The following is a 15,599-nucleotide window of genomic DNA, read 5'->3' as shown; positions in this document are numbered from 1 at the left end:
TTTCTTTCTTTCTTTCTTTCTTTCTTTCTTTCTTTCTTTCTTTCTTTCTTTCTTTCTTTCTTTTCTTTCTTTCCTTCTTTCCTTCTTTCCTTCTTTCCTTCTTTCTTTCCTTCCTTCCTTTCTTCACAGTCCTTATTGGATTGATCACATCTACTTTTTCCTGGATACTTTCAAGGTGTTATGAAGATCAATGAAAAATATCCAATCTTAAATATCAAATGTCCACCCTCTTAATTCACTCTTATCACTATTACTTGTATTTGAGGAAAGGACAGGTTATATTTTAAGAGGTCGTTTTTAGAAGTAGTGTAGATAGTTTTGCTTTATTTTGTTTTAGTCAATCATCCATATTCTGGAAGCTTGTTAAAAATGCAGAATCTGGGGCACCTGGGTGGCTGAGCTGGTTAAGCGTCCGACTCTTTTTTTTTTTTTTATTTTAATGTTTGTTTATTTTTGCAAGACAGAGAGAGAGCAGGGGAGGGGCAGAGAGAGACACACACACAGAATCTGAAGCAGGCTCCAGGCTCGGAGCTGCCAGCACAGAGTCCCAAGCGGGGCTCAGACCCACGAACTGAGATCATGTCCTGAGCTGAAGTCGGACGCCTAACCAACTGAGCCTCCCAGGCACCCCAAGCGTACGACTGGTGATTTCAGCTCAGGTCATGATCTCACAGCTCGTGAGATCAAGCGCCGCCTCAGGCTCTGTGCTGACAGTGTGGAGCCTGCTTGGGGTTCTCTCTCTCCCCCTCTCTCTGCCCCTCCTGCTCACACACTCTCTCTCCCCTCTCTCTCCCTCTGCCACTCCCCTGCTCATGCGTACGTTCTCTCTCTCTCTCAAAATAAGTAAATAAACATTTTTTATTTTTTTATTTATTTTTTTTTAAATTTTTTTTTTTTAATGTTTTATTTATTTCTAGGAGAGAGAGAGAGACAGCGTGAGCAGGGGAGGGTCAGAGAGAGAGGGAGTCACAGACTGAAACAGGCTCCAGGCTCTGAGCCGGCAGTCAGCACAGAGCCCGACGCGGGGCTCGAACGCACGAACCGCGAGATCATGACCTAAGCGAAAGTCGGACGCTTAACCGACTAAGCCACCCAGGCGCCCCAATAAACATTTTTTAAAACTGCAGAATCTTAGGCTCCAACCCCGGACCGTCTTAATCCAAATCTGCATTTTCACAAGCCCCCCACGTTTTTTCGTGCACACAAGACTGGGACACTCTTATAACATGGTTTCTCAAACCCAGCTGCACACTGGAGTCATGGGATGTTTAAAAAATATTAAAGCTCGAGTCCCACTCCCGGAGACTCTGACTTCATTGTTGTGGGGCATAGCATTGAGGGGCAGACATCGAGCGTTTTAAAAGCCCCTCCCGGCGCCCTGGTGGCTGGTGCACCTGGTGCACCACTTCCCAAACTTTAAACCTTCAAATTCCTTTCCCTTAGCCATTATTGACTATCTATGGGATTATTTCTGTCATCTTTTTAGTGGCTCTTTCTTGGCCTAATACATTTTAATTATCTTTTTAATATGTATGGTTTTTTAAAATTTTTTTTGAGAGAGAGAAGGTATGGTTGAGCAAGGGGCAGAGATAGAGGGGGCAGAGAGAGAGAGAAGCGGGGCTCACCCAAAGCAGGGCTCGAATTCATGACCTGAGCCAAAGTCAGATGCTTAACCGACTTAGCCACCCAGGTGCCCCACATTATCATTACTATTAAAGCAGCTTTTCTACCAAACCTGAGTGGTATCAAGCTGAAGTTAATGTAACAGGGTTTTTTGTGTGAAAGTTGTCATTGTTTTTTCTAAAAGGGAAAGAAGAGGCAAAAGTTGTGCCATTCATTGATCTCTACTGCCGGCTACTGGAGGAAAGAGTGAATGCATTTATTTCCTCAGCAAATTTTCATGGACTGTGCAAATACACCAGCTGGTTTGTTTGGCACTGAAAACCAAGAACAAATTACCTTGTTGTGTACAAAAGTTATTTTTTTCCTTTGAACCTCAAGGTTCTTTTTCTTTTATACTTGTGCATATCTGAGAACTTACTATAAAAATAGTAAAAGCTCTGCATATTTGTCGGTGATACATGGACATTTTTTCTTTTTCTTTAATGTTTATTTTTGAGAGAGAGAGAGAGAAGGAGAGAAGGATACAGAGCGTGAGTTGGGGGGACAGAGAGAGAGAGGGAGACACAGAATCTGAGGCAGGCTCCAGGCTCTGAGCTGTCAGCACAGAGCCTGATGCGGGGCTGGAACCCACGAACTGTGAGATCATGACCTGAGCTGAAGTCGGACGCTTAACCAACTGAGCCACCCAGGCGCCCCTCTTTTTCTTTTTTAAAGTGTTTTTTTTTTTTATTTTTATTTTGAGAGAGAGAGAGAATCCCAACCAGGCTCCATGCTGTTAGCACAGAGCCCACCATGGGGTTTGATCCCATGAACCCTGAGATCATAAACTGAGCTAAAATCAAGATGTGGACGCTTAACCGACTAAGCCACCCAGGCGCCCAACATTTCTTTTTTAATTTATTTTTTATTTCTTTAAAAAAACTTTAAAAAATTTTTTAAGTTTATTTATTTTGAGAGAGCACAAGGAGGGGAGGGGCAGAGAGAGAGAGGGAGAGAGAGAGAATCCCAAGCAGACTCCACAGCTGTCAGCGTAGAGCATGAGTTGGGGCTGGACCCACAAACCACGAGGTCATAACCTGAGCTGAAGTCAAGAGTCAGACGCTTAACTGACTGTGCCATCCAGGTGCCCCAAATTTATTTTTTGTTTCAAACATAAATAACATACAGGGTTTTATTAGTTTCAGGTGTACAATACATGGGTAGTTATCAAAGCCCACAGCTCTCATGACTCCCCTCTATAAACCTGCCCTCGGGATGTTTATTTCAGCTTCTATCAAACTGAAGTAAAAGGATCCATGAACATAGTCCTTAAAGCACTTGGGTGCCTGCCCAGCAACACTAGCACCACCTGGGAGTTTATTAGAGATGCAAATTTGTGGGTCTATCCCAGACTTTCTGAATTAGAAACCCAGAGGGTAGGGCCCAGTATTCAGGGGTTTAAACAGTGTTCAGTGATTTAACAAGCCTTCCAGGTGATGCTGGTACACAGCAAGTTGGAGGTCCCTGGCCTAATGAGTAGCCAGATTCTCTGGAGTCGTAGAAAATTTAAAAATAGTGCTTCTGGAAAATCAAGTTTTGAATGTATTCTCTGACCCCCACTGAGCAGTGTTTGTCTTTTGACTTTGCAGTACGAATGGAATGACAATGAAATGTACTTGTTCCGGTCATCTATTGCATATGCCATGAGAGAATATTTTTCCAAAGTCAAAAACCAGACGATTCCTTTTGTGTGAGTTGATTTGCTGTGCTTTCGAGTTCCTCCAACCAGTATTTCTCTTTCTCTCGGGTCTGAGAAGATATTATGCTTAAACTTTCATTCAAGTGAAATTAATAACCAACAACTTTGAAACTTCTCTGATGTCTGCACTCTGATAGAGGAGTTCGCTCCCCTCCCGTCCCTTGCTCTCTCCACCTTCCCCCTCCCTTTCTGTTCACCAAATGCTCCCTCCACCCTCAGCCCTGAAAGAAAGAGGCGGACATCTCTACTTCCATTGACCTTGGATTCTAATGCTATGTTTTCTGTGTGTGTTATGATCAGCAAAACATGTAAGTGAACTATGGTACAGTTAGATGGGGACGAGCCCCAGGGAGAAAACTACAACACAGCGGGGCTAGGGAGTGCTCGTGTGTGCCTAGAGCTCAGCTTCACCTGCAATGGTCAGAAGAGGCCTCGGTACTGTTTGAGGGAACATCTACGGCAAGGAGAGCGCCCACGATGCAGACGATGTGGCGGCTGGAAAGATTCTGAGGAATGAATATCCTTGTCTGTCGAAGGAACAGCAAGGGCGCAGTGAGCTAGCAGAAGACCAGTCAGAGGCGTGGCCAGGGCAGCAGTGGGTACGGGGAAAGGGAGAAAGGAGAAGAAGGTTCCTGTGGGCCTCCCAGGCCATTCCAAGGACTTTGGCTTTTTTATGAGTGAGAAGGGCTCAGAGCCACAAAATCTGCCTTAGGCTTCGCTGGGATCACGGTGGCAGCTGGGAGGGCACGGTCTGGTCACACTGTACCGTAAAGCCCAGTCCTTCCCCCCAGCGGTTTGTGTCGCGTGACGGGTTTTGCTGCGAGGAGCAGGCTGGGGGGCGTGTGCGCGCCGCCTCCGTTCGTGGCGCCGAGCCATTGCTGTTCAACACGGTGTGTGTCACAGGCTCGGGTGGCCGGTCTGTCTGGACTGGTTCTCTTGCTGCTTTCCAGCTTGAACGTTTTCTGTCATTGAAAGAAAATGTGGTTCCTGGACGGTGGCAGAATAGGGCCTAGACCGTGTCATCACACCTTATGTCATGGAGTTCATGTGCCTTGGACAGAGTTGAGGACTTGGGGACCCTTCCACGGTTTGCCCTATCCCATGTGTCTCCCCCTTACCCTGTGACTACCCCCAACCTCCTCTTCCCCGGCAGGAGAAGCCTCCATTGTCTGTATTGTGTCCTCTGTGCCACAAGGGAAGATGTTTCTTGTGTTTCTCCGCAGGGAGGATAACGTGTGGGTGAGCAACTTGAAACCAAGGATCTCCTTCAACTTCTTTGTCACTTCATATAAAAATGTGTCTGACGTCATTCCCAGAAGTGAAGTTGAAGAGGCCATCAGGTGACTTTACTTCCCAACAAACGCTATGAGGGCGAGGGGTTAACAAACGCAAGTGCGACGATAGTGAGTGAGTTAGTGTGCCCTTACTGTGTGCCTGGTGTTGCTCTGAGTCATGTAGAGCTCGAAACCCTGGGGTCTAATTCCAGAAGGATCTCACAGCAAGGGAATTCTCTTAATGGGGGCTCCTCTGGACACGCAGGCCCTTCTGCAGTATTTGAGTGTAAGTAGTTTATTTGGGAGGTGACCTCGAGATGCTCTGAGAAAGAAACATGCTCAGGTGACAGAGGCTAGAAGGGAAAGAATAAACGACATGTCATTGAGCAAGCAGCCACTGTGGGCAACTAGAGCTCCGTACGGCTGGGGAATTCTGGGAGACTGAGCAGAATGTACACCTGAATTGTCCCACCAGCGCTGGGGTATTTATTTACTTCCTTACCACGGTCGCTGGTTGAGAGGACTGCTTACAGATGATATGACTTCTTCAGCATTTCTGGCCTGCGGGCCGGGCCGCACCTGGTAGCCTGAGAATGCTCTTGGGCAAAGGCCACACCCAGGTCCTGGCTGAAGAAAGTCCAGCCTGCACGCATGGAATGTGGTCCAGTGCAGAGGGGACACGGACACATAGCGCCATCATTTGCTATAGGGACTCAGACGAAGGACTCATTTAAGTACGCAGAGTCTGAAAGAAGGTAAGCAAGAACAAGATCCCCTAGACACCGTTCCATAGGGACTTGCTATGGGCAGTGAGCGTCCAGAAGGAGCAATATACCCCACGTACCTCATCTGTTTCCCTAAACAGCAAGAGCGAAGAATGGATAGATGGAGGTGCTTTCCCTTGTCACTAAAAAAAGGCTTAGGATACCCACTTCTGTGGGGGGAGCTCGCTAGGTGGTCCCCTGGAGCTTCTGCTCATCTTTGGAAGCCTCTCGAAGATGTGTTGGGCAGAGTGTGCCTGGAAAATCTGGCTCAGTTGGTGTGTACAGCCCAACCACGCCCAGAGACTTCACTGCCTGCCTCAGGACGACTTGTTTCTATCCTGGGGAAAAGTGCCAGCTGAGGTCGTCCTGAAAAAGCCCAGCCCTCCTTGCGAGCTGCAGGGGACCCCACATTTCTTGTCTCCAGAATGACTTGAGACACTTTTAGGCTGAGGCTGCCTGATATCACATGGCTGATTCTGCTTTGACCGCTCTCCCTCTCTCCTCTCACCTCCTGCCCTGCATTGCACCCAAGGGTATGAGGACGGGCTGCAAGACACTTTGGTTTTCTATCCAGAATATTCTCAATTTCACTAGTTTTGGTTTTTAAAATAATCTTCATCCTTTTTCATGCTATAAGTGAAAATATAGCCATATCCCATCCCAGTGCTGGAGAAATTGGCAAAGGCCCCTTTCCTGTGTTCCTCCCCTGTCTCCAAAGGTCAGTACTCTAAATTTGGCAAACACAACGCTCGAGCCTTGGGTATAGGACCTGATTGATTTGTAGAAGAGATGTACCCAATTGTCCTTTTCCATTATTTGATATAAAGTCATTGTAGACATACTCTGATAGGAGGGAAATTCTTGCCGAATATGCTGACTTTGCCTTTACAACACAGCAGTCAGAAATCAGCAAATGCCGGCCAGTTGCACATTTCCACACTCACAACCCAATTCTCCAAGGAAGCTGTTGCCAGACCTAATCTAGGCTGCGAGATAGGAGAGGTGCAGGATCGATAGCCAGATCCCTTATCTGTCGTTGGACCTGGTTATCCACTTTGATTCCATCACTCTTTTAAGTGTACATTCTTATCAAATCCTTTTGGGAACAATGATATAAGAAGTGAATAATTACAATTCTGTTTTGCCTAAGTGTTTGCTTTTGGGAATAGGATGTCCCGGAGCCGTATCAATGATGCTTTCCGCCTGGATGACAACAGCCTGGAGTTTTTGGGTATTCAGCCAACACTGTCACCCCCTTACCAGCCACCTGTCACCATATGGCTGATTGTTTTTGGAGTGGTGATGGGCATGGTAGTGGTTGGCATTGTCCTGCTCATCGTCTCCGGGATCAGAAATCGAAGGAAGTAAGTGACCTTTCCTAGACCTACCTATCTTAAAACAGAAAGGTTTAGGGAAAACTAATGGGAAAATGCACAGTAAGTGGTAGATGGTACAAGCCAGTTGCTTACTTGGACCATTTTGCACCTAAATATTCTGATGCATCCCCTAGAAATTTACCAGATTTCATCGCCACTTGGCCTTCCGAGCAAGCACCATCATGCAGATGATGTTCAGCCTGGGGTTTCCTAATCATGTGCTGGTAACCCCCAGCCTGGTCACAACCTTGTTTCCCCCCTGCCAAGCGGCCCTGCAAACTCAGCGGGGCTGGGCAGGCTCAGGGAATTATTCACTCCTAGTCTTCCTTGGTCTAGAAGCGACCTCAGATTGTGGTTCAGTGATGGTTTGAATGGTGAAATCATTCACAAATGAGCTCTGAGACGTACTTCAGACTCCCGCCCTTTAATCCCTTCGTCCATGGGCCACACACCCTCTAATTTGTTCCTGAGTTGAAGATCCAAGTTCACTGGGGATTCAAACCGTTAAAGGCCCAATTTATAGTCTTGTTCTGCCACTAGATGTTTTTTTCTGTTGTTGAGAAATCACTTTCATTGGGCTTATGTAATTAAGGTTAATAATACTTTATAGCACCTAAGAAAACTGTGCACACTTCAGGCTGCTTAAACATGCTCATGATGGAATTTTTACGTGCATTGGTCTGTTTTGCTCAATTCTTCTCCATGGAGAATTTAGTTCCCTAAAATAGCTTCAGTTAAAAAAAATTAACCATCAAATAGAATACATTCATATGGTTAGAATTTCTGAAATGTGGAAGGATACACAGAATCTTCCTGTCACCCTTTGCCTTCAGGTTCCCTTCCCCAAAGCCAAGGACAATTGTTGGTTTCTAGGAGACCTGTTGTTGGAGAGAATCTGCATTTTTTCCTCTTTTTTAAGTTTTTATTTAAGTTCTTGTTAGTTAACATACAAAGTGATAATAGTTTCAGGTCTACAATGTAGTGATTCAACACTTCCATACAACACCCAATGCCCATCACAGCAAGTGCCCTTCTTTTTTTTTTTTTAATAGTTTGTCAAGTTGGTTTCCACATAACACCCAGTGCTCATCCCCACAAGCGCCCTCTTCCATGCCCATCACCCCCCTTACCCTCCCCCCACCCCCATTAGCCCTCAGTTTGTTCTCAGCATTCAAGTGTCTCTCATGGTTTGCCTCCCTCCCTCTCCCCCACTATTTTTCCCCTTCTTCTCCCCCATGGTCCTCCGTTAAGTTCCTCCTAATCCTCCTATATGTGCAAACATATGGTATCTGTCCTTCTCTGCCTGACTTATTTCGCTCAGCATAACACCCTCAAGTTCCATCCATGTTGCTACACATGGCCAGATGTCATTCTTTCTCATTGCCATGTAGTATTCCATCGTATAGATAGATATATGCATTTTTAGTAAGACCTCCCCCCAGGTGATTTCTATGCACATTATGGTTTGAGAAGCATTCTTACTTTGCACATGAGATGCTATTCCAAAGTTAATTCATTACATCAGTTATTTGGGGAACCTCCTTCATGCCACATGCTGTGTTAATAGAAGGTATCCCGAAAAATAGGGCTGGTTACCCTGCTCAGTACTCTTCATGCATTAATATTCTGGGCAAATGTAGGATGTAAATATGTAATTATCTAATTATCTTCGTGTACGTATCAAACTGGGATTCAGAGAGACCAAGTAATTCAAATGTACACGGTTAGTCAGTAACACATCGGGACATACACCCAGTTTCCAAAGCTGTTTGCTGGGCCATAGGGCTGTTCTACACTTTGTAAGTTGATACTTTAATTTTTTTTAACGTTTTTATTCATTTTTTTTTGAGAAAGACAGAGCACAAGCAGGGAAGGGGCAGAGAGCGAGGAAGATACAGAATCTGAAGCAGGCATCAGGCTCTGAGCTGTCAGCACAGAGATCGATGCGGGGCTCGAAGTCACAAACTTCGAGATCATGACCTGAGCTGAAGTTGGCCGCTTAACCAACTGAGCCACCCAGGAGCCCCGGAAGTTGATAATTTAGTAGAGAAGCTATTTAAAATGAGGCAATTGGCTAAACAACCACTTTGTAAAAAAAAAAAATAATAATGGTTCCTATTTGTTGAGGACTGTATGCCGGGTACTGTGGGCGCTGGGCTAGCACTATCTCGTTGACTTTGTATGCTCGCCGTCATTTGCCACATAGGCAAACTGGGTACAGAGGCCCACTCTCTCTGACTGCAGAGTATGTGCCCTAGGTGGTCTGCCATGCTCTGCCAGCCATCATGCCAACCAATCAGGGTGCAAAGGGAATGAATCTAGTGCTCTCTAGGTGTTTACAGCCCACCAGGAGCTGTAAACCAATTCACCAACAAGCCATTTGACACTCAAGTGTCAGAGCTGCCTGGACCCAGTGGGGTCCACAGGAGACAGTGTCACTCCAACATCACTATACTAAGGTGACTTTGCTTTATTTAACAGGAAAACTCAAGCAGGAAGTGAAGAGAATCCTTATGCCTCTGTGGACTTGAGTAAAGGAGAAAACAATCCAGGGTTCCAACATGTTGATGATGCTCAGACTGCGTTTTAGGAAGATCTCTTTCCTCTTGAGGTGATTTTATTGTATGTAAATGTTAATTTTACAGCACTGACAATATGAGATTATAAAGATGTCATTAAATATCAAAACCATGGCTCTGCTCAGGAAGAGCTGTCCCAAGAAGACATGCCTGAAGAGAGGGCATCTTCACTTGCTTTCCGTACTTATGTCTGCCTCGGGATTTGACTTCTGTTTATATTTGAGAGTAATAGAGAAAATGGGTCCTTGGCCTCAGCAGCTGTTTGGGGGTAAGGGGTGTGGAAATGTCTGTTGTATGGCTGGAATTGAAAGAGAAAAATGGGCTGTTTGGGGGGAGCAAGTGTTAGGGCCTTGTATGGAATCTGGATGGATCACTTTTCGGGACAGTGTCTGCCAACTGGCGGAGCGGGGGATTGGAAATGACACACACTGTTCACTTTATTTCAAGTATAAAGGATGACACACTCTTTTCACATTAAGTTAATCTCAGTACCGTAGTGATTAGCCCACAGTGATGATTGGACTGGACCACGCGTTCTTTGGGATGACATGTCTAAAGAAGAGAAGGATCTAGAAAGCTGTTTACAGATGTGGCCTTCTTACTTCCAAGAGGCTTGCTCATCTCCCTGGCAAGAGAAAACTAGCTCCAAGGGCCTTCAGGAACCCCCCAGAGCACACCCGACAGAAATTCACTTCTGTTGTTCTCTGTGGAGCGACTAGAAATCTCAGGTGAATGTCATCCTCTGAAGTGGGTACCCAATCTCTTAAATCTTGTATTCACCCACAATGTCTGAGTAGTACTGAGCACAAAGCAGACAATCAATAAATACTAGATCCACACCGTGTGGTCTGACATGTCCGTATGTGCTGGGCTCCTTTGGATTCTGTCTGCGTTTCATTTCCATGGACAAAGTTGCCGTCTGACTCCCTGGGAAGACTTGACCTCTCAAATGTCTTGGAATGTTCCCCGATTTCTTAAATTGCTTTATTGTACAAACCAGCTATCAGATCAGTCTAGAAGGAGGTGTGTTAAGATGGTTTACACCATCAGATTAGGAACCAAGCCTGATACCCCTTTTCTTTGTCTCAGAACCCAGACCCATTCTGAGCACAGCCTCCACTACATACCTGAAGACTGATTCAAAATAGATTAAAATATCTAACCTCTACCCATCAACTCACTGCCTGTGGTGACCAGCATAATGTTAGAGGAATTTCTCACTTAATAAAGTCTATGGAGATAACGGTCACGGTGGATCTGTGAGCCAGGTCTAGGGAGGATGACCTTCTCTTCACTTCCAAGAGCATGTAGGCAGTGCCCTGGTTTAAAACAACAACAATAAATGCTAGCTATCACCACCAAATGTGGTTAAATAGCATTTTCAAAATGATGCATGTTTTCTGGGGTATAGATATTGTTCCCCTAGTTGACCCCTTCTAGCATCGCTGGGCTTACTTTCTTATAAACCTCTGTCTTCAAATCTTGCTTGACTTGCTTTTTGGAGCCAGGCTTCTGAGCAAGGCTTTGGCTCTTTTCATAGTAGACAATTCTGTATTGTTTGAATTTTTGCAATTAGCGTATATTACTTTTGTTATAAAAAGATTGTTTTTATTTTTATTTTTAAAAAATTTTTTGTCAATTATATTTTATTGTGTATTCAATGTTTTGTAACATACATACTATTATTTTTTTAATAGTTTATTGTCAAGTTGGTTTCCATATAACACCCAGTGCTCATCCCCACAAGTGCCCTCCTCCATGCCCATCACCCCCTTTCCCCTCTACCCCACTCCCATCAGCTCTCAGTTTGTTCTTGGCATTCAAGAGTCTCTCATGGTTTGCCTCTCTCTCTTTCCCCCACCATTTCCCTCCTTCTTCTCCCCCTTGTTCCTCAGTTAAGTTCCTCTTTATCCTCCTATACGTGCAAACATATGATATTTGTCCTTCTCTGCCTGACTTATTTCGCTCAGCATAACACCCTCAAGGTCCATCCATGTTGCTACACATGGCCACATGTCATTCTTTCTCATTGCCATGTAGTGTTCCATTGTATAAATATACCACATTTTCTTGATCCATTCGTCGTCCGTTGGTGGACACTTAGGCTCTTTCCATGGTTTGGCTATTGTTGAGAGTGCTGCTATGAACATTGGGGTCCATGTGCCCCTATGCACCAGCACTCCTGTGTCCCTTGGGTAAATTCCTAGCAGTGCTATTGCTGGGCCATAGGGGAGTTCTATTGTTGGTTTCCTGAGGAACCTCCACACTGTTTTCCAGAGGGGCTGCACCAGCTTACATTCCCACCACCAGTGTAGGAGGGGGCCCGTTTCTCCACATCCTCGCCACCATCTAGAGTCCTCTGATTTCCTCATTTTAGGCACTCTGACCGTTGTGAGGTGGTATCTCAGTGTGGTTTTGATCAGTATTTCCCTGATGAGGAGGGATGCTGAGCATCGTTTCATGTGTCTGTTGGCCATCTGGATCTCCTCTTTGGTGAAGTGTCTGTTCATGTCTTCTGCCCATTTCTTCACTGGGTTGTTTGTTTTTTGGGGGTGGAGTTTGGTGAGTTCCTTACAGATTTTGGATACTAGCTTTTTATCTGATATGTCATTTGCAACTATCTTTTTCCATTCAAAGGATTGTTTTTAAAAAACCAAATACATAAACATAAGGAGAAGAAGGGAAAACAGCCTTCAAGAGGGCCCGTTGAGGAACACGGGTTGTGTTACTTGTTCCTTCTTTTCCCTTGGGTAGGACAGGACATGCCACACGGTCCTTGTTAAAGAAATGTTCACTGAATGTATAAATGCCCTAGCGGTTATTTTTAAAGTTCCATCTCATTATAAATTGAGCTTTGTGCACCTCTGTAAAATGGTAGAAAGTGGCTATCAAAAGTCAGTTCTTCTGAAAATACAGGAAGCAGCATTTACATGTGAAGAAACAACCAAGAGGGATCATTGGAAAGACCTGGGAGGTGATGGAGTCAGTGGGATGAGAAAGAATATGAGTGTCTCTTAAGGGACATGGTGAGTGTACATCCGGGGAGTAGCAGCGGGGTGTAATGAGGTGTCTTTTCATTGTAATTGTGCCTCCACATAACTTTTCTCTTTCCCTCCTTGACGTTACAGAAAAGACAGTGAAGTAGTTCAAGAGAGATGAAAACCTGTGGGTTCAGCAGTAAGCCATGAAGGAGGGGATTCCCAGGAATAGTTTTATTTATTTATCTGTTTACTTCTATTTATTTTGAGAGAGAGAGAGAGAGCAAGCGGGTGACGGGCAGAGAGAAGGGGGGGAGACAGAATCCCCAGCAGGCTCCATGCTGTCAGCGAAGAGCCTGATGCAGGGCTTGAACTCATGAACCATGAGGAGATCATGACCTGAGCCAAAATCAAGAGTCGGACGCTTAACCAACTGAGCCAACCAAGTGCCCGCCACCCCCAGAATAGTTTTAAAGCAGAAGTACCTTTTGGCAATTGCCCATGAGAGACTGAAATAGTATTTCTGTCTCTTTGTGTCAAGATAGGAGACTGAAATAGACATTTCAGTTACCAAACTAGCCAGAAGCCCCAGAGCCCCAAATCTAAGGATTTAAAATGATTAGAAAGCAACAATCCATTCTAGAAATAAAACCATGCTTACACAGAATCAAAATAATAAGGAAGAAAGTTAAGGAAAAAGGCATCATATTTACCTTAGCATCTTTTAAAATGTGATCTTCATGGAATATTTAATGTATTCTTGAATAACATTAGTTTAGTTTTATATCTGCATGGCATTTAGACATGAGTGTTATATCTGCATGGCATTTAGACATGAGACAAAGAGTCATCGTTCTAATCTGGAAATCAGATGAGAGTTGGGTCATTTGGGTTGGATTCTGGACCACCTCGTGATGGCCCACCACATAAGGAGGTCCGCTAGGGCATTCTGGATGTCGTGCGAAAGTTTGACACCATTGGAACATGAAGGCACATGTCCACATTTTGGTACTCATTAGTAACATATTTAATTATGATAGTGACAATATAAGGAAAAGAACAAATATCCAACAAAGAACTTGTCAATTCCGTTCCATCTTTACACATGGTACGCACTCTATATCACAATCAGAAGATGTGCTTCGGCTACAGGCTGGGAAGTGTAATATCAAGAGCAGCATACACAAATTACTAATTTGACCTAAATTTCAAGGAAGCCTTTTGGCTTTTTACCTTGTTCATTTCTAGATAATATAACAAACAGCACACAGAAGACTATTAAGAACAACTAGCTGAATTACATTGTCTGTGCCTTGCTACTTTCCTTAAAAAGAATGAAAATGTTGGCCAGCGTTTACATTCATTCTCATCAGGTCTCCCGATTTCTTCTTCAGGGCTTGTCTTTTTCCCGCAGTGGTTCAATGGAAGATAGGAGTTGCTGAAATGTGGGGCGCTTTTCTGGAAGCTAAATAAAAGAAAAACCCAATGGCTTAGTTTATAAAAATTATGATTAAAAATAAAATATATAAGGGGCACCTGGGTGACTCAGTCAGTTAAGCGTCCGACTCTTGATTTATTTCAGTTCAGGTCATGGTCTCACGGTTTGTGAGATCAAGCCTGGCATCGGGCTCTGCACTGACAGCACGGGGCCTGCTTGGGATTCTGTCTCTCTGTCTCAAAATAAGCAAATGAACATTAATATATATAAGATATGTATATCTCAGTCCCAAAGCTAGTGACTTTTTTTTAATGTTTATTTTAATTATTTTTGAGAGGGAGAGAGAGACAGAACGTGAGTGGGGGGAGGGGAGGGGAGAGAGCAGAGAGCGAGAGGGAGACACAGAATCCGAAACAGGCTCCAGACTGTGCTGACAGCTCAGAGCCTGAAGCGGGGCTCGAACTTACAAAATGTGAGATCATGACCTGAGCCAAAGTCAGACACTTATCGACTCAGCCACCCAGGCGCCCCATAAAGCTAGTGACTTTTTAAGTGTGGAAACACGATGGACATTTCTACTAAAGACAAAATAACGAGAGCCCTAAGTATTAGAAAAGAAACAGTAAAACTATCTTCATTTGCATAAGATACGGTTGTGTGCCTGGAAAATCCAAGAGAATCAATCCTAGAACCAACTCAAGTGAAAGGAAGTCAGAAGAACAGGATGCAAATTAATATACAAAATCAGTAGCCTTCATGTATCTGGACAAGAACCAGCCAGAAGACGCAATGGAAGAGAACACTCCACTTACAATAGCAACAATACCAAAATAAAATACAAACAAAAATGTACCCCCCCATGAGGAAAACTTTAAACGCTGCTGAAAAACACAAATGTGGACTTGAGCACATAGAAAAACGTTGCTGGCTCTTGAAGAGGACAAACCGATATCACAGAGATGTGAAATTCCCCTAGTTAAAATATAAACTGAATGCCATCTCCTCCAAAATATGAACTAGCTTGTTTCAAGCTGAACAAATGAATTCTCTAGTTCATAGAGTTTTAAAGTATGGAAAAAGAACACCTGAAACTAACATGACACTGTGCGGTAGCTACACTGAAATTAAAATTTAAAAAAATTAATTAAGCGAAATTTAAAAACTGTATGCAAAAATAGCTAGGAAAGGTATTTATTTATTTTTTAATGTTTTATTTATTTCTGAGAGAGAGGGAGAGAGGAAGAGAGAGGCAGCGTGAGCAGGGGAGGGTCAGAGAGAGAGGGAGACACAGAATCTGAAACAGGCTCCAGGCTCTAAGCTAGCTGTCAGCACAGAGCCCGACGAGGGGCTCGAACCCACGAACCGTGAGATCATGACCTGAGCTGAAGTCGGACGCCCAACCAACTGAGCCACCCGGGTGCCCCAAGAAAGGTATTTAAAAAGACTAGCCATGACAGAGCGCTAGCCTACCTAGGAGTAAAGCGCATTTTAATGTCTGTATAAATTAAAACAATGCAGTGCTAGCAGGTTACTAGAGACCGGAGAACAGAAGAGAAAGTCCCCAAATAACCCCAAATACACATGGAAATTTCCTATGTTAGGGGATATTTGGACACCGTTAGATGGTCTTATCCCTGGGATGACATGGCCTTGTAATAAATGGGGTGCAGCAAGCCGGCAGTCATTTCGAAAATGAGATCTTTGGGGCCATTCTCTGTACCGTACACCGTAACAAACACCAACTAGACCAGAGATCTAAATGTAAAAAAATGAAACCATAAAAGTACTAGAGGAAAATCTGAGTGAATGCCATTAGGACTGGGGTGTGG

The 15,599-nt window shown here is 44.3% G+C and overlaps 2 protein-coding genes across 6 annotated transcripts in view; one reads left to right on the top strand and one right to left on the bottom strand.

Annotated features, from left to right (window-relative positions):
- Positions 1–10,216, top strand: part of ACE2 (angiotensin converting enzyme 2) — a 41,149-nt gene extending 30,933 nt beyond the window's left edge. For all 3 annotated transcript variants that reach the window (XM_039233932.1, XM_039233931.1, XM_039233933.1), the window contains 4 exons: positions 3,252–3,352; positions 4,585–4,701; positions 6,569–6,763; positions 9,257–10,216. In XM_039233932.1, the coding sequence (XP_039089863.1) occupies positions 3,252–3,352; positions 4,585–4,701; positions 6,569–6,763; positions 9,257–9,365 (522 nt within the window). In that variant the 3' untranslated portion in view covers positions 9,366–10,216. The remainder of the gene's footprint in view (positions 1–3,251; positions 3,353–4,584; positions 4,702–6,568; positions 6,764–9,256) is intronic.
- Positions 10,217–13,341: 3,125 nt separating this feature from the next.
- BMX (BMX non-receptor tyrosine kinase) overlaps positions 13,342–15,599 on the bottom strand; it is a 50,572-nt gene continuing 48,314 nt past the window's right edge. For all 3 annotated transcript variants that reach the window (XM_039233955.1, XM_039233957.1, XM_039233956.1), the window contains one exon: positions 13,342–13,797. In XM_039233955.1, the coding sequence (XP_039089886.1) occupies positions 13,723–13,797 (75 nt within the window). In that variant the 3' untranslated portion in view covers positions 13,342–13,722. The remainder of the gene's footprint in view (positions 13,798–15,599) is intronic.

This window comes from Hyaena hyaena, unplaced genomic scaffold (assembly GCF_003009895.1).
Source record: "Hyaena hyaena isolate Hyena2069 unplaced genomic scaffold, ASM300989v1 scaffold_80, whole genome shotgun sequence".
Classification (NCBI taxonomy): Eukaryota; Metazoa; Chordata; class Mammalia; order Carnivora; family Hyaenidae; genus Hyaena; species Hyaena hyaena.
The sequence above is the reverse complement of the archived record's forward strand: the minus strand, read 5'-3'. Positions and strand labels throughout refer to the sequence as shown.